This window comes from Lampris incognitus, chromosome 3, assembly GCF_029633865.1.
Source record: "Lampris incognitus isolate fLamInc1 chromosome 3, fLamInc1.hap2, whole genome shotgun sequence".
NCBI lineage: Eukaryota > Metazoa > Chordata > Actinopteri > Lampriformes > Lampridae > Lampris > Lampris incognitus.
The window spans coordinates 7,255,488-7,281,672 of NC_079213.1; the positions used below are offsets into that span (position 1 = coordinate 7,255,488).

The 26,185-nt window shown below is 46.0% G+C and overlaps 1 protein-coding gene across 1 annotated transcript; it reads right to left on the reverse strand.

Moving 5' to 3' along the window:
* Nucleotides 1-2,905: 2,905 nt before the first annotated feature.
* Nucleotides 2,906-25,456, reverse strand: slc26a4 (solute carrier family 26 member 4). Its single transcript, XM_056276347.1, has 21 exons — nt 25,319-25,456; nt 23,025-23,170; nt 22,800-22,939; nt 22,396-22,506; nt 20,894-21,093; nt 20,099-20,263; nt 19,872-20,024; nt 17,887-17,969; nt 17,020-17,167; nt 14,393-14,506; nt 12,598-12,675; nt 11,858-11,953; nt 9,883-9,989; nt 9,049-9,118; nt 8,850-8,942; nt 8,095-8,190; nt 7,760-7,999; nt 6,783-6,837; nt 6,106-6,251; nt 5,926-6,009; nt 2,906-4,348 (listed from the first exon to the last, which is right to left on the reverse strand). The coding sequence occupies exons 2-21, from the start codon at nt 23,159-23,161 to the stop codon at nt 4,325-4,327; spliced, it is 2,340 nt and encodes a 779-aa protein (XP_056132322.1). The 5' UTR covers nt 23,162-23,170; nt 25,319-25,456; the 3' UTR covers nt 2,906-4,324.
* Between the last annotated feature and the right edge of the window lie 729 nt (nt 25,457-26,185).

The following is a 26,185-nucleotide window of genomic DNA, read 5'->3' on the forward strand; positions in this document are numbered from 1 at the left end:
CGCGTTTTCGGTCCCCCGACACGCCGTTGTCGTGTGAACGAACGGCCAAAAACGCAGCAGTACTTTACCGTTTTATTTTGAAAACGTCGACTTTCCTGCTTTGCTCTGCCTACGATTAAATAAAAAATGTTGAAGCTTTTGATTGCCATCTTGCGCTGCACTGTAACTTTGACTCTTTTTATTTGCTTTAAATGTCTTTTTATTGCCTCATGCTGCTTTTCTTAATGCCTTTTATGTTTTACGTAGGCGGCGCGGCGGCCTCACACAGCAAGAAGGTCCTGGGTTCGAGGCCCAGGGTAGTCCAACCTTGGGGCTCGTCCCGGGTCGTGTCTGCGTGGGTTTCCTCCAAAAGACATGTAGGTCAGGTGACTCGGCCGTGCTAAATTGTCCCCTGTCCCCTGTGTGTGTGTGTGGGGGGGGGGGGTGATGGACTGGCGGCCTGTCCAGGGTGCCGCCCAGTGCCTGCTGGGACAGGCTCCAGCATCCCCGCGACCCTGAGAGCAGGATAAGCGGCTTGGAGAATGGATGGATGGATGTTTTATGTAAAGCACTTGGAATTGCCTTGATGCTGAAATGTGCTATACAAATACATTTGCCTTGCCTTTGCCTAATGTGTGTTGAGTGTGTTGTATTGAGTGTTGAGTGTGTTGTGTTATGCGAGGTGTGTTTTGTGGTGTTATGTGTGTTGCGTTACGTGTTATGTGTGTTGTGTTGAGAGTGTTGTGTTATGTGTGTTGAGCGTGTTGTGTTGTGTGTGCTGTGTTGAGTTATGTGTGTTGTGTCGTGTGTGGTACTGTAAGTTTGTGTTCACGGTTGTGAATTCAATATGTCCACAGAAGAAGACCCTGGAGAACAAGAGAACATCAGAGGTGGGGGGGAAAAAACCCAGTGCCGTCTCTCTCTCTCTCTCTCTCTCTCTCTCTCTCTCTCTCTCTCTCTCTCTCTCTCTCTCTCTCTCTCTCTCTATCCCATCTTCTCTCGCTCCGTCTGTGTCTCACCTCCTACAGCTCACTTTTCCTCCATCCCTTCCTTTCTATTGTCCCTTTCTCTTTCTGTCTCTCTCATCTTTCCCCCACTCTTCCTCACACATCCTCCTTTTTCCTTCCTCCGTATCTGTTTGTTTTACTCTCTCTCTCCGACTTCCCTTCTATCCATCTATCCCACTGTGCCTCTCTTCCCTCCCTCTCTGTGCCTCTCCCTCTGTTACTCTTTCCCTCTTTCTATCTCTGTCTTTCACTCAGTATCTCTCCTTTTCCCATACTCTCCCTCAGACACTTTACTTCCTTTCTCCATTACTCCGTTACTTTTTCTGCCCGACTTCCCTTCTCTCTCTCTCTCTCTCTCTCTCTCTCTCTCTCTGCCTCTCCTCATTTCACTCTTTCTCTTACTCTGTCAATCTTTCTGTCCCGTTTTTCACTTTCTCACACTTTACTTCCTCCTCCTCCTTCTCTCTCTCTGTGTCTGTCTTTCTTTCTCTGCTTCCCCCCTCTTTCTGTTACTCTCTCTCAATCTTCCTGTCTGGCTTTCACTTGGTATCTCTCATTTCCCCCGCAATGTCTTCCCATCTCTGTTTGTATGTTTCTCTCTCCCTCCCTCTCCCTCCCTCCCTGTCTCTCTCTCAGCCAGACAGGGTCCTCAGATGTCCCCTGGCCCTGCTGGCCTCTGTGGGAGAGAGGAAACGGACTGTTTATAACGACCATCGGCCTGGCCTGCATGGATGAGCAGGACTCCCACAGATGAATGTTGTTCCATATTTATGCTTTCGTTCCTCTGGAAGGCAAAACACAAACAACTGTTGGTCGGCCTTCGCACGAGGAAATCAACATTGTCTGGACTGTTCGGTTCGTCCCTCTGACACGCCAGCTGTGCCAACATCAATTTTCCCTGAGAGGCAGCGGCTCTAGCTTCTCCGTACTGCACTGAACACGAACAATAAAGACGCTATATGAAGTTTTATCAAACATGGACTGCAGAGAAACAACCTGCCACCCTTCACAATGGACCAGGTTTCATTTTGGCATCAATTTCTTTATCTCTGTTTTCCCCCCTTTTCTCCCTAATTGTACTTGGCCAATTACCCCATTTCCCAAGCCGTCCCGGTCGCTGCTCCACCCCCTCAGCCGATCCGGGGAGGGGCTGCAGACTACCACATGCCTCCTCCCATACATGTGGAGTCGCCAGCCGCTTCTTTTCACCGGACAGTGAGGAGTTTCGCCAGGGGGACGTAGCGCGTGGGAGGATCACGCTATCCCCCCCCCCCCAGCGACGGTGGGGAAGGTGCTGACACAACAGCGCTGGTGACTAGATTTTGAACGGACCGCTGGGATTTAAACTGCAGTACCCAGTTATCACCACAGGTGTCAGTAAATTCCACAAATGGACAATTTTTAGGCTCGCAACTTTAAAAGAGTCGAGACAACTCAAGGAAAGATACGTAAAGTTCCACAAGAAAGGGCGGTCATTGTAAGACTGGGAATACAAACACTGATTAGAGTAAAGAGTATCCTGATAGAGGTGGATGGATAGATAGAGAGAGAGAGAGAGTGTGTGATTAAAGTAACAGATGAGTGCATGTTTATGTGTGTGCTTATAGGTGGCGGCTGTGCCCATCGGGGCTGACTTAAAGGTAGACTTTGTAATGGTGTCCATCAGCGCCCCCTAGCGCAAAGGAGCCCAATTTGGTTATATGCTGTGCCCCTGACAGTCAAATTTGGCAACTTCCTTCTCGATAATTCCAACTCCCAACTACGAAATGTTTGTCTGGAGCACTACAGGGTTGCATATAAACAGAGAAAATGCCTACATCACGTACAGGCTAAACGATACTGCTAATCGCTATCCAGCCGATAACCGCGCGAATGCAGACGTTTTGTGATTAACCTGTGGGGTTGTGCACATCTTCGCAAACAAAACAGGTTTTATTTTCATGCCATGTAGAAAATTCGACTCGACAATACATTTTAATAGCTTACAATTTCCTTAGGATGGTTTGTTTATTGTACATGCTTTACTTGACCTTGCGTGCCGCCATTTCTGCATGGCGTCATGTAACCATCTTTTGGGGGAAATCAGAGTTGCTGAGTCCCACTGGAGTTTAACAAATGGGAAGTCTGACATCAAGTGAAATGGAAATATGTTCAAACCAAAAATGAGCATTCACGAGTGATTGTGTATGCAGCATTTTTCCTTTGCAAGTAAGTGATGACTCAGTTTTTTTCCCCCCCGTCTTGGTCAAATATGAAGATCTCTGCTTCTGGATATTGTCCGTTTGGAAGTGTCACCATCGCAGACTAACAGAAAATATGGAGGTTTGTATTCAAATATACTTTGAATGCTAGATCCTTGAAGTAGAAGCCGGTGGAATGATTTAGGTGTCTTCTCTTTCTGTTTGTGAACAAGATTTTGGTCAAACACACCATTGATTGTCATGTTCTCAAGCACCAAGTCTCTTCGTGGCCCCCTGGACTGTACAGCAGGGGGGGCAGTCTGCCATCTTTAACTTCACTTGCAGTCATGAGACGGGCCTGGTGGTAACGCTGGATTCAGCCATATTGGAAGAATTATAGAAGAGGAGCGTGTAGGGCGTCCGGGTGGCAGAGCGGTCTATTCTGTTGCTTACCAACACAGGGATCGTCAGTTCGAATCCCCGTGTTAGCTCCGGCTTGGTTGGGCGTCCCTACGGACACAATTGGCCGTGTCTGCGGGTGGGAAGCCGGATGTGTCCTGGTCCTGGTATGTGTCCTGGTCGCTGCACTAGCGCCTCCTCTGGTCGGTCATAGCGCCTATTCGGGGTGGAGGGGGAACTGGGGGGAACAGTGTGATCCTCCTACGCGCTATGTCCCCCTGGTGAAACTCCTCACTGTCAGGTGAAAAGAAGTGGCTGGCGACTCCACATGTACATATCAGAGGAGGCATGTGGTCGTCTGCAGCCCTCCCCGGATCGGCAGAGGGGGCGGAGCAGTGACCGGGACAGGGGATTGTGGGGTAATTGGACAGATACAATTGGGGAGGAAAAGGAGGAAAACTCCAACAACAAAAGAAAAAAGAAGAGGAGCGTGTAATGCTGTCATCTTTTTCTCGCTGAGTAAAACAAAAGAGAAAAAAAAAAGAGTCCCACTTCTGCATGGCAGAAGGGTGTATGAATTATTCTGTAAGAAGGGTGAAAATGTCAAAAATGAATAAATGACATCTGTACAATCTCAGTGTTCGCTGTCACTCCTAAAGGCAGCTGTTGGGAGCCGCTTTCCAAACACTTCGAGGAAGATCTCTGTCGGGACACATGCGCAGATACCGGCACCTTTGGCGCCATCTCAGTTTTCCTTCGTCAGTTGGAAAGTCCGTGGATTGCCTGTGAAAAGATGCAAACCCATGAATATCACTGTGGCTCTTAAATACGTGTCGAGAGACAAACGATCAACTCCTATCGTAGCAGTAGAGTTTGGAGTTGTGCAGTTCTTCCTCATTCCAATCGACGTGTCAGGATGGAGAGCGTCACACATCGACACTGATTCTAGTTTTATCTGTTGGAGAACGTAATGGCTTCGTTGAGACTTCTGGGACTGAACTGTGATTCAACGGCAATGCGAGTACAAGCGCAAATTCGCAACAGCTGCGACCACGTACACACTTGCATCCACGCGTGCATGCATCCACACATAACAACCTCACAAACACTGGGGCCTCCATGGCAAATGTCAGCCTCACAGGTGGAAAGCTGCGGTCGCTATAGGGCGGGCACCGCTTTGTGAACCAATGACGTGATGGACCAACAGGACGGGATACAGAGCTGCTGGTCGCAGCTAAAAATGTTAGACTCCTCTTAGGTATCACATGTTATTATTAACTCCCAGACGCATCGTCATGTGTGTGTGTGTGTGTGTATGTGTACATCTGTCTATCTGTGTGTGTGTGGTGTGTGTATGTCTTTCTGCAAATATCTTGATGCATGCTAAATAATCCATCCGTCCATCCATTATCCATGCTGCTTATCCCAATTGGGGTGGCGGGATGCTGGAGCCTATCCTAGCAGTCATCGGGCAGCAGGCAGGGAGACACCCTGGACAGGCCGCCAGTCCATCACAGGGCCGACACATTCACACCTAGGGGCAATGTAGTACGGCCGAGTCACCTGACCTACATGTCTTTAGACTGTGGGAGGAAACCGGAGCACCTGGAGGAAACCCACGCAGACACGGGGAGAACATGCAAACTCCACACAGAGGACGACCCGAGACGACCCCCAAGGTTGGACAACCCCGGGGCTCGAACCCCGGACCTTCTTGCTGTGAGGCGACCGCGCTATCCACTGTGCCACCGTGCTGCCCTGCTCAATAATCCAGTTGAGAAAATCAAAGCAGGACGCATCAGTTCATCTGTATGCAACATTGTATCCAGCTCACGAGTCAACCTTCTTTGACTGTCTTCCTACAAAGTTTGGTCCTGTTATGTGAATCTGTTCAGAAGCTATGCACCATTTTGTTATAGGCCACTCCCACTCCACAGCCCCATGATGTCACTTGGCGTGAACAGTAAATCAACTGTTCTTTGGCTCATGACCAACCTTTCCACAACATGTTGTGCAAGTCTTTTACGATAGGACACCTATCGTAAACAGGTGCATTTGGAAGTTATGTACCTTTTTACGATAGGCCGCTTCCATTGCCACAACCCCTTCTAGCCAATTGGCATGAATACAAACACACAACTTCACACACAGAGACACGCACACACACACACACACACACACACACACACACTCTTGACCTTCATACCAAATGTCAGCCTCCTAGGGCGAAAACTGTGGGGAAAGTTTCGTGGACCGATCAACCAACTGAGCGGCCGACTGACAGAGCGAGCTATACAGCTGCTAGTCGCAGCTAAAAAAAAAAATCACTTGTTTTGAATGACTAGTAGCTGTCCTCTCACCCCTTGCTGGTTATCATATGTTTCAATCAGGTCCTCTTCCTCCACAAAAGGCGGTGTCTCCTTACTGTCCGGCAGCACAGAAAGCTGAGCGAAAGACAAGAGGCGTTTTCATCGGCGTTGTCATTATTTCCTTCAAACAAATGGCATGCCTGCCCTCTGACACGGTTGCCCAGCACTTACCCTTTCCACCGAGGCGCCTCCCGTGTTCACTTTGGCCGTCTCGAGGTTGATGAAGAGGATGGCATCATGGACGGAGACAAAGAGGATGTCTCGCGTCACGGTCTCGTCAAAGAAGGCCAAGGCCTCCATTTTCAGCACGATTTCATCTGAAGAATAAAACAAACATCAGCTAAAAAGAGTGCAGTCATAGATGAATAAAGGATATCAATGTTTTAGTTTCAGATTATTTAGTTGTATATTCTCCCTCAACTGTTTTCTCTTACAGAGGGTAGAAATTAAAAATTCTAGGAGTCTTCTTGAAGTGTCAACATCTTGAGAATTGGCAGAATTAAACAGATAACTCAACTGCTTTGTAGTCAGAAAAACCAAAGCCAAAAACAAAAAGGAAAAAAAAAAGAATCTCGATAATTAGCCCGTACAGTACCATGTGTGGAGGAGAGATGCTGGGTATATTGGGAGAAGGATGCTGAATATGGAGCTGCCAGGGAAGAGGGGAAGAGGAAGGCCAAAGAGGAGGTGAGGGAGGACATGTAGGTGGCTGGTGTGGCAGAGGACAGGAAGCGATGGAAACAGATGATCTGCTGTGGCGCCCCCTAATGGGAGCTGCCGAAAGTAGTAGTAGTAGTAGTAGTAGTAGTAGTAGTAGTAGTAGCATCAGTAGGAGTAGTAGACAGTACCATCACAGCTTGCAATGTAAACGTTGACTCCGATGCGCAAGAATTCTTTGATGATCTGTTGAGGAAGAGAAACCAAACGAGAACATCTCAGATCATCTGCACCTCAGCGATGATAACCGAGCTGATTCACCAGACGCGCTAACTCATAAATATCAACAGCTGCGCTGAGGAAGCCATATTAATGAACGGGTCACATGATGCAGGCACGGCGCGCAATGTGCGAGCATGTTTTGGATGTTGTCATGAAGATTTAAATCACTCGGCATGGAAAAGTTTAGGACTTTGTTTCAGTTGCCGTTGGTGCTCACAATTCTGCATCATGTCTCAACTTCATAGGCCCCCTTGGACCGGTTAAGAAAGCCGTGATCAGACCGTCCAGTTTTGGGGACGGGCCCACAACTCTGAAATTGTTTTCTCATCATGCAAGATTTGTGGTGGTCGGACATATCAAAGTTGTGTTTGCTAGGAACTAAAACGCACGCTGTCCTTTTTTTTTTTTTTTTTGATTTTTCCCTCTTTTTCCTCCCCAATTGTCAATTGTACTTGGCCAATTACCCCACTCTTCCAAGCCGTCCACCCCCTCCACCCCCTCTGCCGATCCGGGGAGGGCTGCAGACTACCACATGCCTCCTCCGATACATGTGGAGTCGTCAGCCGCTTCTTTTCACCTGACAGTGAGGAGTTTCACCAGGGGGACGTAGCGCGTGGGAGGATCACGCTATTCCCCCCAGTTCTCCCTCCACCCTGAACAGGTGCCCCCGTCCAGAGGAGGCGCTAATGCAGTGACCAGGACACATACCCACATCTTGCTTCCCACCCGCAGACACGGCCAATTGTGTCTGTAGGGACGCCCGACCAAGCCGGAGGTAACACAGGGATTCGAACTGGCGATCCCCATGTTGGTAGGCAATGGAATAGACCACCACGCTACCTGGACCCCCCCCCCCCCAGCTTGAATTTAACAGTATTGAACTAACCAGTCTTAGACATTTCACCGCCACCACGTCCAGGAAGGAAACAGCTGAGAAGTCCAGAACGAGGCTTTGGATGTGGACCTTTGGCACCGTGACCTTGACCGGCAGCTCCGAGGCCCAATCCACATGCACTGCCACCTCTGGTGAGGCCCAATCCCCATATCCAGACTGTCCCAAGTCCCGCTCCTTTTCAAATGCTTTGTTCTCCATGCCCAGATCCACCTCAGAGATGACTGCTCCCGTCTGTGGGGTGAGAACAGACAAATCCATGCATCAGGGGACACGCCAGGAAGGCGGCAGCGTTTAAATCTACCTCGTTAAAAATGCAGTTGAATTACCTCCGTCACCTTCAGCTGGCGTTTTTTAATGAGCTTGTAGATCTTCTTCAGAGCTTTGCATCTCTTTTTAAACACTTTGACAGCATCAAACCCCACCTGCAGCACACCAATAGACTCAAACAAAACCACTTATCTATGCTCAATTTTCCAATTTTATTTTTAAGTAGAAAGACCTGAGGGCATCTAAAGATGACCTGAGAATACAGAGGACATATGTACCTGGGGACACCTAAGCTGGTAAGCAAGTGTGGGATTTAGGAAGTAATGGTAATTTCTCTGTAGTTTTCCGAGCCGTCCCGGTCGCTGCTCCACCCCCTCTGCCAAGCCGGGGAGGGCTGCAGACTACCACATGCCTCCTCCCATACATGTGGAGTCACCAGCTGCTTCTTTTCACCTGACAGTGAGGAGTTTCACCAGGGGGATGTAGCACGTGGGAGGATCACGCTATTCCCCCCAGTCCCCCCAGCCCAACAGGCGCCCTGACCGACCAGAGGAGGCGCTAGTGCAGTGACCAGGACACATACCCACATCTGGCTTCCCACCCGCAGACACGGCCAATTGTGTCCCGAGGGACGCCCGACCAAGCCGGCGGTAACACGGGGATTCGATCCGGCGAACCCCGTGTTGGTAGGCAACAGAATAGACCGCTACGCTACCCGGACGCCCCAGAGCGTGGCTTTTTAAATGTGATGAATATGCGGCGTATGCGGCTCTGAAGCTTGACTCGTTCGGTTCGTGTACGTGGGAGCGCTCACCGCGGCCGTCAGCTGCTCTTTGAAGTAGTCAGTGTTGGCGAAGTAGATGGGAGAATTGCACTTGAAAATCTTAACCCCTGGAATTTCAGAAATCTAAAAAAAAAAAAGCAGAATCAATCGGCATGGTGCACCCCACCGACACGGCATCACATCGAGCATCACACGTCATTCCAAGTTGTTAGAAATGATCTCGTCTTACATGTCTGTAGTCTTTCAGGTTTCTGTAAATGTTGGTGCCAGGGACATTGCCGAGCGTGGAGCACGTAGGACTATGAATGAATGAATACAATTAATTCTTATATTGCTGCAGTAATCCAGAAGTTATCAGTCTACCAAGGCAAGAAAGTGGAAAATTGGATGAAATCTCCAAGGTCAATTGCGCTGCCGTGTTTTACAACGAACACAAGTACACCCAACGTGCCGAGAGTCTCACTTTATGGAGTCTTATCTTATCTTGTAAACACAAGGTGTTTGATCATAACATCGCATGATCAAATAAACAGAAGGATGATTATACTCAGACTTGTGTAAGCAACCGCGGCAATGTAGAAAAGAGCCAACTTCATAATACTGGTGTGCTTGTGAATGTGTGGCGTTTGGTTGCCGTCAGGTAGAAGGTAAGTGCCATGATGGAAATTGTAAGGTGTCCTTTCTCTTCCTCCTCTATGTTAAAACTCCCCAAAATCTCTCATTTCTATGTGATGGTTAGTTTTATTGTGTTATGGGTTCTATAATAATGAATTATATCTATATCTATCCATCCATCCATTATCCAAGCCGCTTCTCCTAATTGGGGTCGTGGGAGGCTGGAGCCTATCCCAGCAGTCATTGGGCGGCAGGCGGGGGGACACCCTGGACAGGCCGCCAGTCCATCACAGGACAGCTAGGATGGGTTAATTTGCAGTATCTATCTATCTACATTAAGTCATAGTGTGGTGACAAGGAGGTCGAGGGAGACACAATAGAGACATATAGATATAATAACAAATAATAACACAAGGTATTTGAAGAATAGTCTTTTGACTGTACTCACAACTGAGTCCTGACCACCACGGTTCCCATCTCAAACACCAGGCCAGCCAACAGCCCGATGTCCAAGCCCAGCACCACTGACGCCAGGCATGTCGCCAGCCAGATAAACTGGGGGAAACAACACATTTTACCATCGAGTCCAGCCGATGCGGAAGCCAACAAACGGTCACATTTTTCCCGGCGAGACTGTTGGATCACAGTCCACATCGACTCTCGACTGATGTAATGACAAGGTCTCAGCCGTGAAATTTGGAGGCTTTGTTGGAAAGACTTAGGACAGTTTGTTTGTTTGTAAGTATTTCTGTTGATTCAACCAGACACAGCCTGCATACTAAGATGAGGAGGGAAGTTAGTGCAAAACAACAACCCAACAATAACACAAAATAAGCAAGCATTCAGCAAATTCAGGACTAATGTTTGTATTTGGTACTGTAGCTTTACATCTCGTGTTTTTATCCTGTATTTCCATGGCATATGACAATATCCTCAGCATGTTATGTGTAGTTATATAAACCGTATGCTGACATGTAGCTATAGCTTTCGTATGTTGATGTGTAGATGGGCGGCATGGAGGCCCAGTGGTTAGCGCTGTCGCCTCACAGCAAGAAGGTTCTGGGTTCAAACCCAACCTTGGGGGTCGTCCCCAAGGTTGGAGTTTCCATGTTCTCCCCATGTCTGAGGTGGGTTTTCTCCGGGTGCTGCGGTTTCCCCCACCATCAAAAACACATATACATACTAGGGTTAATACTCCTGTCTGTGCCCCTGACCGAGGCATGGCAAGACGAACTGGAGTTGGTCCCGGGCGCTGCACGGAGGCTGCCTACTGCTCCTAGCTACACAGCTAGGATGGGTTAAATGGAGAGCGTTATTCCCCATGGGGATTAATAAAGTATCTCAAAATCCAAAAAAAAAAAAATCAAGATACATATACTGTCTGTGTACCCAGACACCATGTAACTTATTTTGTTTCCTCTGTTATTCTGGCTCTACGTTTTGCTGCTGCGGCAAAAATGGTATTTTACCAAGAGGATCATTAAAGCTTATCTGAAGTAATATAATGTAATCTAAATGATATGCATATACTAAACCTGTGGTTGGGATTAAGGTGGGGCAGTTGTATACTTCCATCACTATCGCCACTTAGGGGTGATAGTGATGGAATCAAAATGGACAAAACAGGCCTATAATGTCAATATGTGGTTGTTTAGATGCTACTTACAAGTCCTAAAATTCATTCATTCCCTTATTTTCAACTGACCTGTAGATCATGAGTCCCAGCATTAGATACCACATCAACAGTAGCGTGATGATGATGATGTGAGTGACATGGTGAATTACACTCAGACAGAAACCGAGCAGTGATTATGAGTCTACATACGCTCTGGCATGGGGGGCAAAGGTTTTTCCACCATTTTGTGAAGAGACTTCAGTGATAACAGATGTTTAATAATCACGTTTTAGTGTGTTAACCCTATGTCCAAACACAATGTACTGACTTATTAGTGGAGACTGCTGAGAGGGAGAGAGAGGGAGAGAGAGAGAGAGAGAGAGGGAGGAGAGAGAGAGGGGGGGGACTGCACAAGAGAGCGAGAGTGAGACAGAGAAAGAGGAGTGAGGGAGCAAGAGAGACTGAAAGATAGAGTGAGAGAGAGGGAGAGAGAGAAGGAGGAGAGAGAGGGAGAGAGAGAAAGAGGGAGAGAGTAAGAACGAGAGAGGAGATAGAGCAAGAGAGAGAGGGGAGAGAGTGAGAAAGAGCGAGACAGCGAGAAAGAGTGAGAGACAGAGGGAGAAAGAGCAAGAGAGAGGAGAGAGAGCAAGAAAGGGAGAGAGAAAGAGGGGGGGGTGAGAAAGAGCGAGAGGGAGAGAGAAAGCGTGAGAGAGGGAGAGAGAGAGAGAGAGAAAGAGAGAGTGAGAGGGAGAGAGAGAGAGAGGGATTGTGTATGTGTCCCTGTGTGTATTTGTGTGTGTAAACTCACACAGTCGGCTCTGTTGTGTGTCCAGAGTTGTGGCACCTGTGCCACCTGCAGGAACATTCCTTTCAGGTTAGCGATGACAATGGCCGCCAGCACCGACTGTGGGAGCAGAGTCATCGAGGTCGTGTTTAACCGCCATTAATCTGCACGTTACGCAAGCACAGATGTGTACATGTACGTCTGCTGTTTGCGTCTGGGAGTAAATGAATTCCCTTATTCAGCGTATGTGTGTACATGAGCACTTAAACACATACACACACACACACATTTTTTATGTGTACATAAAACCACACAAAGCTTTGATGTACACATAAAAATGTATTTAAAATTTTTTTTATTTAATTTTTTTAAATTTACAGAACATTAAAAAAAAAAAGTAAAACATCTTATGTAAAATTTTAACGCTTTGGGTGTCTAAAAAGCGCTATATAAATGTAATTATTATTATTTACATACAGTTGTTCATTCAGTGTGTGTGTGAGTGCACTTGCACTTGTTGTGCATGCCTCTGTGTGTGTGTGTGTGTGGATTTGTTTGCATGCACATGCAATTAATTTACATGTTTATATATGTGTGTTTCCATAGGTGTACACACACATGCATGGGTAAATATATACGGGTGAATATATGTGTACTGCAGGGCTTGTCATTATTTGATACACACACACACACACACACACACACACACACACACACACACACACACACACATACAATTTGACAGGGATGGACTTTCTCCTCACCTTCTGTAGAGGCTCTAAGAGGTTTCCCAGAGCCAGGATCACAATCATCACCATCAGGGCAGAGACGACACCAGCCACCTGCAGCTCCAACACACACACAGCAGCCTCAACATGTGGATGAGTGTGTGTGTGTGTGTCTCATTGTGCATTTGGACAGCTGTGTGTGTGTGTGTGTGTGTGTGTGTGTGTGTGGGTGTGTGTGGGTGTGTGTGTAAAACTGTGTTTACATGGATTAGTATTTTGATAACCCAATGTGAAAATGCCCACATCAGAAGAATGAATCACATTGACTGTGGATGGAAAACTTGACCCACTGAAACTTGCTCACCAGACAGGGAGAGCTGTGGAGGATGCAAAACTTTTTATACTTAATAACCTGTATAAGCACTTGGAAGAGCCACAAGCCCATGCCAGGCTTTTGTTTGCTGACTTTTCATCGGCATTCAATACGATGCAGCTGCGTCTTTTAACAGATAGGTTGCGATGTGATTTTAATTTGCCTCTCCAGCTTGTGTTATGGATCTTGGACTTCTTGACTGACTGAGAGCAGAAGGTGTCTGTAAATGGCTGTCTCTCAGACTCTGTAGCTACTATATCTACAGGCTCACCACAAGGATGCCTCCTTTCCCCCTTACTTTTTATTATGTACAATATGTTGGTGTCCAATGTGTGTGTGTGTTTTATGTTTTTAGTTCTTTTTGTACTGATCTTTGCACTGATAGGAGATGTACTTTCGAGTTTTGTTGTACTTGACAAATATAATGACAAATATGTAATGATGTAACAGAGATGCAGTCAGAGTGCATCATACATAATGAAAGTGTGGAAATGGTGACATCATACAAATATTTGGGCACCATCATCGATGATCACCTGAGACTATTGTGAAACGGGGGCAACAGAGAATTCACCTTCTGCACAAACTAAATTCCTTTTCTGTCAGTCCGGCCATCCTCTGTCGCTCAATCTTTTATTGAGAGTCTTCTAGGTTTTTCTTTTGTCCGCTGGTTTCCCAGCCTCGCGGTAAAAGACAGAAACAGCCTGAACAACGCTGTTAAAATCTGTTCTACAATCACTGGAGTGAAACAAAGAGATCTGAATTCTTTTTGCAGCCAACAAATCCTCCAGAAAGCAGCAAGTATTCTGGCTTCTCTGGACATGTTCGAGCAAGTGAATTTTCTCTGCTGCCACCAGGGCGTCGTTGTGTTTTACCTGCTTGTAAAAATAACCACTGTTCTAAATCATTCATACCCGCTGCAGCTCGATTACTAAATGCCCCATAGTGTTTTTATCAGATTGGTTTATTGTCTTATCAAGTTTATCTTATTGTGTTTCTTATTTTGTGTACTTTTATAGCGTTTATTCCACATTTAGCTCTCTGGGGTGTTATTATTTATTGTTTGGGTTATTCGTTTGCTTGCATGTTACTGTGGTTTATGTTCACGAGCTTCTCTAAACAAATTGCCCCTAGCCGGACTATTGAAGTTGTTTGTATTGTATTGTATTGTATTGTATTGTTTCAATTTGACCTTTGTGTAAATGTTTACGAAAGGGTGTACCTGTGTATTTAACCATGTGTGTGTGTGTGTGTGTGTGTATGTGTGTGTGTGCATATGTGATGAAAGCATTTCTGCCGAGTTACCTACATTACTGTTGTGTATCCCTGATTATATATGTTCAGAGATGACTCATGCAGGAGTAGCTAAAATGATCAAAGGTGAGAGTACGAGTGTGTGTGTGTGTGTGTGTGTGTGTGTGTGTGTGTGTGTGTGTGTGTGTGTGTGTGTGTGTCTACCTGACTCTTGCCTCCCGTGCTCTCCTGTACAGCCGTGCGCGACAGAGCAGTGCTGGCCATGAAACTGGAGAAGCAGCCACAGAAGACGTTACTGAAGCCAAACGCTATCAGCTCCTAAAACACGTAGCACAGGGACAACTGATTCCGACAGGAGGTCCAGAGCAGCCCACTTCCTCTGATCAGTTAAGAGCTGATGATGCATCACTCATAAAATTGATACCAAGTTATAGTACCAATAGGAAATATCATTTTTTTTCTTATATTCATATTCATATTGATTGACAGCCAGCCAGCCAGCCAGAGATAGATAGATAGATAGATAGATAGATAGATAGATAGATAGATAGATAGATAGATAGATAGAGCGAGATAGATAGATAGAAAGGTCAATCGAGAGAGAGAGAGCGAGAGAGAGAGAGAGCGAGAGAGATAGAGAACGGTGTGGTGTTACGATGTCTCCCAATTTAGTCCCCCCCCCCCCTTTTCTCCCCAGTTGTACCAGTCTAATTACCCCACTGCCCCAGTCGGTCGCTGCTCCACCCCCTCTGCTGATCCGGGGAGGGCTGCAGACTACCACATGTCTCCTCCGATACAAGTGGAGTCGCCAGCCGCTTCTTTTCACCTGACAGTGAGGAGTTTCGCCAGGGGACGTAGCACATGGGAGGATCACGCTATTCCCCCTCCAGTTCCTCCTCCCTCCTGAACAGGCGCCCTGACCAACCAGAGGAGGCGCTAGTGCAGCGACCAGGACTCGACATACCCACATCCGGCTTCCCACCTGTGTCTGTAGGGATGCCCGACCAAGCCAGAGGTAACACGGGGATTCGAACTGGCGATCCTCATTTTGGCAGGCACCGGAATAGACCGCTACGCCACCCAGACGCCCCACCCAGTTTAGTTCTGTTGCTTGTTTTCGGGCAGTCATTGTCTTCCATAGTCTGAGTAAGTCAGCCTATTACCTCAATCATCGTCTGTTGTCTTTCTGTTTTATTCCGAAGTTCACCTGTCTTGTCGTGCCAGTTCCTGCCTCCGGTTTTGTCCCCAGTCAACCCCGTGTGTCCCACACCTGTTCCCCGTTCCCTCGTTAGCTCCCCAGTTCATCCTCCCCTGGTTTCCCCGTCCCTCTGCCACATTGTCTTGTGCAGCCAGCGTGTCATTGAATCCTGTTCTACCAGTCTACCGGGGTTTGAAGCTTGTGCCTGTTTCCTGGACCTTGTTTCTCTGGTCGCCTGTCGGACTGACTTCCTGTGTAGTGACCCTTCCTGCCTTCAGCATTAAACTGAGTGGTACTGTAACCTCCCTGTCTGTGTGTCACGTGTTTGGGTTCTTTTTTTTGGGGGGGGTGGGTTTCTCCCCAATTGTATCCGGCCAATTACCCCACTCTTCCGAGCAGCCCTGGTCACTGCTCCACCCCCTCTGCCGATGCGGGGAGGGCTGCAGGCTACCACATGCCTCCTCCGATACATGTGGAGTCGCCAGCCGCTTCTTTTCACCTAACGGTGAGGAGTTTCGCCAGGGGGACATAGCACGTGGGAGGATCACGCTATTCCCCCCCCCCCCCGAACAAGCGCCCCAACCGACCAGAGGAGACGCTAGTGCAGCGACCAGGACACATACCCACAACTGGCTTCCCACCCGCAAACACGGCCAATTGTGTCTGCAGGGACGCCCGACCGAGCCGGAGGCAACGCGGGGACTCGAACCCGCGATCCCCGAGTTGGTAGGCAACGGAATAGACCGCCACGCTACCTGGACGCGCCTGCGTTTGGGTTCTTATCTGTCCGCCGCCCCAGGAACCATAACAAGAGATGCTGTAACTCAACCACAGTCAATAGCCACGAGTGCAAATCCCTTTTTCATGCGTGGCTTTAAGATGAACTTAAAACATTTGCACACATGATGAAGCTTGGAAATTGGACCAGACCTTCTTATGTGCTAATTCACGAATAGTGCAACACTGAGAGCTGAAACTCAGGTTCAGCCATGTTATTTTCTGTTTGGCGGCGGGGGAAGGTGCTGACACGACAGCCCCGGTGACTCTTGATTCATTTTGAACGGCTCTTTATTATGGATCAGAATTTTGAACGGCTCTTTATTATGGATCAGAATTTTGAACGGCTCTTTATTATGGATCAGAATTTTGAACGGCTCTTTATCATGGATCAGAATGTTGAACGGCTCTTTATTATGGATCAGAATTTTGAACGGATCTTTATTATGGGTCAGAATTTTGAACGGATCTTTATTATGGATCCGAATCATTTACAACAAGTTCAGCAGAAACGAGGAACTTGATGAGGGTGACTCTTAAGCTCATGGTGACTCTCTCACGCCACACAGACCTTCTGGAGGAAATGGCACTGATTGGACGGAAGTCTGACAAAAACATGCACGGGACGAAAACACATGCACGTGTACACAACCACTGCTGTGTGCACACATAAACACACGAACACATGGGAAACACATGCACGCACCCTTACACACGTGTTGTAATGTTTGACATAGTGTTGGTTCCCTTCTCAGCCCTCAGCGCAGAACTCCAGCCAGGACTTATACTGTACAAACAATAGATGTCTACACACATACACACACAAACACACACACACACACACACACACACACACCTGATTGCCATTGATGATGTAGTCGTGTTTAGCAGCGTAGACCTTGGCCACGGAGATGGCCACAGCGTAGCCCACCACCGCGGTGGAGAAACTGGAGCTCAGAATGTCAAACCACAGCGACGTGTTCGGAGGACGAGGGGCAACAAACCTGCATACCGAACAACCAGCAAAAAAAACACACACAGGATGATATGTAGTAATGACAGACGAGAGAGCCAGACAGACAGACAGACAGACAGACAGATAGACGGATAGATCACAAACATCAGAAAGTGCTCAGTCCACACAGGCCTAAAGGAGATCATCAGTACATCACACTGTGTGCACGACAAACTACCCTGAAAAAAGAAACAACAGTGAAAATTGCAAAAATTGGGGTTATTTTTCTAAAAAAAACAAACAAACAAACAAAAACTACTTCCTGTGTCATCACACGAAGCGATGGATAAAAGGGACCGAGATACCGGAATATGAAATTACTAAAGAATTTTGTTTTATCATAACAAAACAGACATGTCACGTGACCTGATGAATTATGCTTCGTACTAACGGCGTGGATGCTGCTGCTGCTGCGGTTCCCATAAAAACGTCAAATCCCTCAACACGAAGCGACACTGTCGTGTGTTTGACACACTGGATGGACCGTATTTTTCTTGGACTCCCTCCTCTGTTTGTCTTTGCTGCCATCATTTTCCTGGCACTCACGCCACATTCCTCTATTTGACCATGTCTGCTGTATTACTTTACAGTGGTGACAATGAAGGCGGGTCCATAGAAAGCCCCAGTGGCTGTCTCGGAGGTGTGCGTGTGCATGTGTGCATGTGCGTGTGTGTGTTTGGGGTGGCAGGAAACAGGAAGCGCTCTCACCCCCTGGGGATGGTGCGGACAATGCTGGCGCCGTAGCAAGACTCCAGATCCATGGCGTATGAAATCCCCACCGCAGCCACCGTCTGGTCGTCAGACACCGGGAGACAGAGATAGAAAGAGTAAGACTCTGCTTCTTTGTATGTGTGAGTGAGTGAGCAAGTGAGTGAGAGAGGGGGAGAGCGAGCGAGTGAGTCAGTGTGTGTGAGAGAGAGTGAGTGAGAGAGCGAAAGGGAGTGAGAGAGAGACAGAGACAGAGAGAGAGCGAGAGAGAGAGAGAGAGAGAGAGAGAGAGTGGGCGAGAGACATAGAGAGAGAGAGAGAGAGAGAGAGAGAGAGAGAGCGAGAGAGAGAGAGAGAGAGAGAGAGAGAGAGAGAGAGAGAGTGGGCGAGAGACATAGAGAGAGAGAGAGAGAGAGAGTTTGAGTGGTTGGTTTCTAAGGTGCACATTACTTGGCTGAGAGAGAGGCAGACAGATGGAGTGGGGAAGAGAGAGAAAGAGAAAGTTAAGGAGAGAGAGAAAGAGAAAGTTAAGGAGAGAGAGGACAGAAAGAGATGGAGGGATAGAGATAGAGACAGAAATGGAGAGACGGAGAGAGAAAGCGACCACAAGAGAGAATAAAAAGAGAGGGAGACAGAGACAAACAGGCAGAGGGGGAAGACAAAGAGAGACTGAAAAGGATGAGGAATTAAAGGGATTCTTGATATGAGAGTATAAAACACACTATGTCATACTACACAATATTCTGCTATATCATTAACCTATATGTATACATTTATTCATACATTATATACATATTTATATACATATTTATATATACATATTTACACACACACACACACACACACACACACACACACACACACATATATATATATATATATATAATTACAGGTGTGAGTGTGTGTGTGTGTGTGTGTGATGGCTTGGTGGCCTGTCCAGGGTGTCTCCCCACCTGCCACTCAATGACTGCTGGGATAGGCTCCAGCATCCCCGCGACCCTGAGAGCAGGATAAGCGGTTGGGATAATGGATGGATGGATGTATATGCACATAGTGTGCACACGTGTGTGTGTTTTTATATTGATACGTTCACTGTTTTATATGTAAGTTATGATGCCCAGTCTTAAGTTGGACAATTTAATAGTTGGACATTTGAAAACAGGTAAGATATTAAGCAAGGCGTTTTTTAAAATGGTGTGTAGTGAGGTCCTTCAGCATTAGCACTGACATGGTTAAATCGATGCCAATAAGAGTGGAAGTGATCGGGTTAGCATGCTCCAAAAAGCCCAAATTCACTTTCTGACGGGATTTGGAAAAGATAGATTACGTAACATCACGAGCTGGCCCTGCAAACGGGATATAGGTTTTATATGTGAACTGAGTATGATAAAGGCGTCGTCACTTCAATATGGTTTCACAGCATGGGAATCCATCTAGAAATGGCATAAAAAGTGGTAGCCTAGCTTCACATGGATAATTGCAATAGGTTTATGTAGTTTATTACTAACTTACAATAACATAAATCACCATCAGCTCACAATAGCAAAACAAACCAACTAAAAAAAAAAAATTAAAGGGGCTATAGGTACTTCTAATTGAATCCAGACCTCTATCGTTCGACAATGTGGATAACAACAATAAATCAGAGCAAGCAAAACAAACTGATTCGAGTATAAAGGTAACAGAAAAGAGGATTTTTGCTGATATCCACATTTTCAAATGGCTTCAGCAGATGTCATTGTTGCATAGTTAGAACTGAGTGCAAGCCAAGCCCTTCCGCCAGCGCGGCAACTCAGCTGGTCCGTGTCCCACGCGTTTCAACACAACGATCTGGGAAGTGGGGGGCCAAGAGAAGTTTACTTTGTTTTGGTCAGTACCTTCCAGCAACCCTCGCTCAGACTTACTTGTCATAATGGGCCTCAGAAGGGTCTAAATATTACACATAGTGCCATTAACTATGAGATACTGTAATTTTTAGTACATACCACAATGACTTCGATGGGGATGGGCACCGGAATCCTGTGCTGGAATTTAGTGTTGATCTCCTTGACGACCATCACAATGACAACTGTGACTACGCCGGCCACCAGGTCGGCCATGTTGGTTTGTCTGATGTTGGTGAAAACATCGATCAGCGTCTGAAGAAGAGAAACAACTTTATCTCTGCCAAGATTAGGACATGGCAGTACAATAGCCAGCGGAGTATGCTTACATAAAAGACAGAGAACAGCCCGTTGTGATTACTGGTGGGGACCGACAGCACAATTTTCAGCTGGGAGACAAGGACATGGAAGGCAGCCGCTGTGGTGAAGCCTCCTACCAATGGGTCTGACAGGTAACGCACCAGGAAGCCGACATGGAGCAATCCCATCAGCACCTGGGGCACGTCACACAATCGGTTGCTATGGTGACTAGTGCTGAAAACAATATACTCATTCAACTTTAAAGCTACTACGAGGGGTTTTCTGTTGATTTTCAGTCTCAATTCAATTTTTGCCTCTATATGAGTGATCAAATTAAGTCAGAAAATTATCATTAATAATAACAATAATGATTATAACATATAATGTATCATGTAAAATATAATGATTCCAGATGCTTCTCTCTGGGTCGGGCTCTCTGCAAAATCAAACAAAATAATTTATGGTACGTCGATGGGATGATACGTCACCACAATTAGAGCTACATCATCTCTGTATATCTTGCAAACAGCTGTTTTTCCAAAACATCACTACACCTCTCACTCTTCTCTTCAAATCAAATACATGAGCTACCAGAGGATGAATTGAGATCTTTGTGACAAGAGGCAATGCTCACGCAAAATGAAGTTGTTCTTCTGTGACGCACTGACATTTTTGTCCACAGGGTCACACAAATTTAACAAAAATCCCAAACTCCTAATGGCTGTTTTAAAGTTCCTTTTCCTAAACCAGGCAGGGTCACATACTTCCTATTTAAATGCATTATTCGTGTGTTGTATAGCTCACACACTGGTAGGTCTGTTTACCTGAAAAATCCCAGCCAGTACGGTCATGGTGGAGGCTACCATGATTCTCTGAGTCTCCATGGCCACCGTATCTACCTTTAGCCCACCGGCGGCTGTTCCGTTTACATCCATGGTTTTGTTCACAGCAGGCAGGAAGTGGTTCTCGGGGACGAGGGTTAACACCACAGAGCCCACCATCTGACAGGTGACAGGGAACGGGCCTGGAGAGGAGAGAAAGAAACTGTCACAAACAAATTCATTTAAACTTTATTGATCCGTTTGTCTTTCAAAGTCATTTTGCTAACTGTTTCCCAGTCTAGCTACAGCACATTATTTGCCACAAGGCAGCTCTGTCCGTTATTCCCATACCATTCATAACCATTCCTATTCATCTAACTTTTATGTATTCGGACTGTTGGAGAAAACCCATGGGAATACGGGGAAACATGCTAACTCCACATAGAGGGACTAGAGCCAACAACAGCAGCCTTTTTGCTGTGAGATGACAGTGCCACAATGCTGCCTTTAACAAAAGAAAATGTAGAGACAGGACATCTGTACAAAGAATCAGCGTTATAGCATTTACATTCCATTACTCTTCTATAAACTAAAATATTCATAGATTCTTAATATTCGTATCACTTTAGATACTCCTTTCCAGATATCCATAGATACTGAGAGAATCAAGTTTAATGTGGCTTTTCTATCCATTTTTATGTCACGTGATCTCAGGCATCCAAGTACAATTCTCAGATTTAGCACAAAGTAATAGAACATTCAAATGGACGGCTAAAATATGTTTGAATAGGTTTCACAAAACGAAAAAAAAAATTCGTTATTTTTCTTATCAACTAAACTCATTTTGCTCCTATTCTGAAATTGTTGGTATAATCATTGCTTTGTTTGATAGCTGTGAAACAAATCTTATTCCATAACAATTCTGCTTTGCAGCCAGCTTTGCTTAATTATTGTTGTACTGAGTTTAAGCTCTGTGCTGAAATTAAATACCCGTTCAGTTGGGGTATTTTAATCTCCTGTTCAACTGCGTCCTTAAAATGAACAGAACAACACTTTGCGTTTGAAAACATAAAACATAAATAAACAGGACTAAGTTGCTACTGAGACGTGCTGGTGGTCAGGAGGTGGACGGTGGCAGGGATGCTCCATGAGGGCATCAAAATTCACCTGCCCCTTATGAATCGTCACCTGAATATTTCAAATCAAGTTTTTTTATGTCGCCCTCAGCCACAGATAGTCTCAAAGGCCTTTACATTTGCACCATGAAAAACAGGTAGACACTATAAACAACACTCCTGTCATTAGACCCTCGATTTTGGTGAGAAAAAGGTTTTCAGGGTAAAATATGAGAGACCTCAGGGTGAGCATTGTGAGAGGGAGGGATCCCTCTTCTTGGATGGATATGTGCAAACTGGCTCGTATCTCCATTTATGTCAAAAACACGTGTGCCAAGAAAAAGAAGGTGTGGTCATGAGGTTATTTGCCATTTAAATGTAGGGACCTACCCACAGAAATGTGTCGAGAGGTACCCAGGAGGAAGTAAGTGAGGATGGGGAAGAAAGCTGAGTAGAGTCCATAGATTGGAGCCACTGACACCAACAGAGCATAGGCCATACCTGAAGAAAACGAGACAGAAGATAGAGGAGAATGAAGGGACCATCATGCACACCAGTGGTTGCCAAACCTTTTCAGCCAGGCTACCCTTGGGTAAATGGAAATATTTTGGGCCACCCCTGCACCACCTAGATTGGTAGAATGAATTGTAACCAATATATTGGTTTAAAAAAAAAGCATTTCTGTCTAAAATGTTGCACTGCATAGTGCACAAATATATATATATATATTATCAAATAGTTAATAAATGTAAGCAAGCCACAAATGTCTGAGAGAAACAGCTCAATACGCAAACCTTGTAAACTGCAAACCAGACCAGTGCTGATGCCGGAGATGACGTCACTAGGAAGCCATTCTCTGACTGGGTATCTGGAGAGCCAATCAATCACAGGAAAGACTCCGTTCAGCATCTCGAGGGTCTGCCTACCTGAACAGCTGCAGAGAATGAAGATGGTATAAGTTAAATGCAGACACACACACACACACACACAGACACACACACACACACACATACACACACCTCCCACACTTGTGCTTGAGCCTTTCCATGACAGTCTTTTCCTCGCGGGTCTGTCTTTCATGGTCGTCCTCAAATGTGGTATTAGAGTAAATGGCTCTGGAAACTCTGTATTGATTCTCTGGGAGGAAGGAATCCATAGCTGCCACCTGCAGATGTAAACAGCCATTTACACTCATAAACGTCTTTACTTGACTACAATCACTGTTCGTCAGCTCACAGAGGTGCAAGTATTCCTGGTTTTAGATGCATGCTGATAAAATTACACACATTCACACCCGGTCAGTTGTATGTCCGACTGTTTAACCAAAGACAGGTCATACAGGAGCCCTGTTTTATAGCACTGTGCATGCTCTCAAATACAGCTGTTATCTTTACATTCATTCATTCATCATCAGGCACTCCAGACACCCCTCTCCCCAGCAACGCCCTCCAGCTCCTCCTGGGGGATCCCAAGGCGTTCCCAAGCCAGATAGGACATGTAGTCCCTCCAGCGAGTTCTGGCTCTACCCCGGGGTCTCCTCCCAGTTGGCTGTGCCCTGTAATTTCCAAAGGAAGGCGCCCAGCATTATCGTTACCATGCTTTTTTTATTCCACTTTTAACAGAACGGCAGGTGTCAAGGAGGGATACTTGCATATACACCTTCCTTTCCTTGAATTTTTCCATATGGAAAATGGGAACTCTGAATAAGACTAACTCTCTTATCGCTCAGCTCCTGCTACCTCCCTATCCAACCCCCTATAACTGTGTATGACTATATTTAACAATATAAATATTTCCTAGTGTGATATGGTTAGAAACCGAAGCACACTGAGCTTTTTCGGTAACAAAAGAAAGACTCGGTGTTTGTTTTGCCTGTTTTTTTCCCACTGACAAGTGGGATACTGCGTAACATGGCATAGGGATCACCCGGGAACCACAATTTATCATTTTATCTCATGGCGACTGATATGAATACACGGACCAAGTCACCCTGCTGTTAAATGAGTAGCTGCAGTACAAAATTATTGCGGCTGAGATAAAAGTTTTTTTATGTAGCAGTTTGAAAAGGCTGCCAAGTGAAGGTCAAAAGAACTGGTCTGAACTTATCACCAAAGCCACGTTCATTGTGCTATCATATCATCTGGCAAATACAGAACACTTTCCTGGTCTTTTCTTTAATGTCGATGTGACGAGAAAAGAAGTTTTAGAAATGCTCTGCATTGTACGCTTACTCGATAAAATGAACCTGTATTTAGAAGTAAAACAATGGGGGGAAAGTCCACAATTTGCTTTACTTTTCGATAAATTCCCAACGCAACATATTTTACACGCGAGTTATGCACTGGAGGGCTGCTACTGTTGTCCAGAACCAGGACCACCTGATGCATAATGTCACAAAAAAAAGAAGAAGAAAAAAAAAGTCCCCGTCTTAGAAATCTGGTTACCAATGACATGACACTGTCAGGTCCTGAATAAATTTAAAGCAAACTATTTCACTTTGCTGGGATTATGTCCATTAAAATCCAGATACGGAGACGCTCTCTCAGCGATAGTAGCTATATCAGCTTTATTTGTTTTTTTTCTAAAGCGAAACTTGTCAGGAAAACACAACCAGACAAAATCCAGTCGTCTGCAAACTTGCTCAACAGTCGTTAAAAGAAACTTAATTTGAATTCGAGACCGAATCAAAATGAAAACCAGATTTTGTGCACAGTGGCGATATTGGAAACCTCTTAATGGGAGAAACAGAGCGTCTGTGAGTCCTGACCCTCGACTTCAGATGGAAGGAGAGGGTTTGTTTTCCAGATTCAACCTCGTCTTATTAACTTTACAGTCACGAGTCAGTGGGTTTGAACATGAGTTAGGGACCCCTTCCACAATCACTCCCACTGCTGTTAAATGTTGTCCATGGTGTTGCTGGGATAAAGTTGAACACATGTCCGTCTCGTTAACTTACAGCTGTACTGACAGTAATGGAGCATATAGTATTATGCCGTGCAGACATAATTGGGGATATTCTCACTCATTGGTAGCGATGGATCGGTGATAAAACTGTTGCTCTCTGTCATCATTCGGCAGTCTGTACATTGTTGCTTGAGGTGGAAGTTGAAATTGTCCTTTAACAACTCACAGGAGGATAAAACACACTCGAAAACCATCAGAGTCTGAGGTGTTTCAGTGGGTCAGACGAGCTTTTTTCTTCCTTCCTATATCTTAAACTTAACATTTTGGAGATATATCGAAATGCAAGTGGGGAAAACCACTGTCGAAATTCAACACAGTCATTTCAAATCGGTTGTACTTCATCACGTACCGGAGCTCCTGATGATCTCCCCCCTTATCCTCTTCCTCGGATGTTCCTAAACGTCAGATATCCCATAATATTCCACGTCCTCTCTCGCCGCGGCCGAGGGACTCTCTCTCTCTGCCGCTTTCTGCTCCCCCACACACGTCCCCCTGCTAATTTGTACAAATGCAATGATACAATGTATTCTCCCCCTCTCCCTCTGTCTCTCACGCCTCCCTCCCCTAAGAGTGACGCTTATTTGGGGAAGGGGAAGGAGGTGGGGGGGGGGTGTACCCTTGAGTCCATGAGCGAGGAAACAAAGAGAACTGACCTCCTGTGGAGTTGGTGCGGGTGTATGTGGGTGTGGGTGTGTGCGTGTGTGTAGGTGTGTGTGTGTGTCAGCGCATGTTTGTGTGCATGTTCGAGCAGATTAAAAAACATTTTTCTCCCGAATGTCACTTGTTGAAATGTTCAAAACAAACAGGATGTTCACTGTTAAATGGCCCTACAGTCACTCGTGGGAGACATTCGTTCGTATTTTCCTCATTCTGTCTTGACCAGATTTGTGTTTTTTTTGCCCAACTCAGCCTCCCTCCACAGAGCTCGATAAGGTGAATTGATAGTACTGTACTGCAAGTGACCCATTTTGAAAGCCGTCCACGCTGTGAAGCAAAGCTCAGGTATCACATCTTTTTACATGTTTTGAACTGAAGACATGTTTGTATGGGTCCTGGACAGCACCAATGATTGTCCTTATGATAAATTCAACATAAAACGGGGGGTGTCCAGGTGGCGTGGTGGTCTATTCTGTTGCCTACCAACACGGGGATCGCCGGTTCGAATCCCCACGTTGTCCCCGGCTTGGTCGGGCGTCCCTACAGACACAATGGGCCG

Excerpts from the sequence above, each read along its gene's own strand:
- slc26a4 (XM_056276347.1), bottom strand. The coding sequence starts at position 23,161 with ATGGATTCCTTCCTCCCAGAGAATCAATACAGAGTTTCCAGAGCCATT. Across the intron at positions 20,264-20,893 it reads TACTGGCTGGGATTTTTCAG|GTGCTGATGGGATTGCTCCA; the intron begins GTAAACAGACCT and ends GACGTGCCCCAG. Across the intron at positions 6,838-7,759 it reads CGGTGAAATGTCTAAGACTG|ATCATCAAAGAATTCTTGCG; the intron begins GTTAGTTCAATA and ends CTTCCTCAACAG.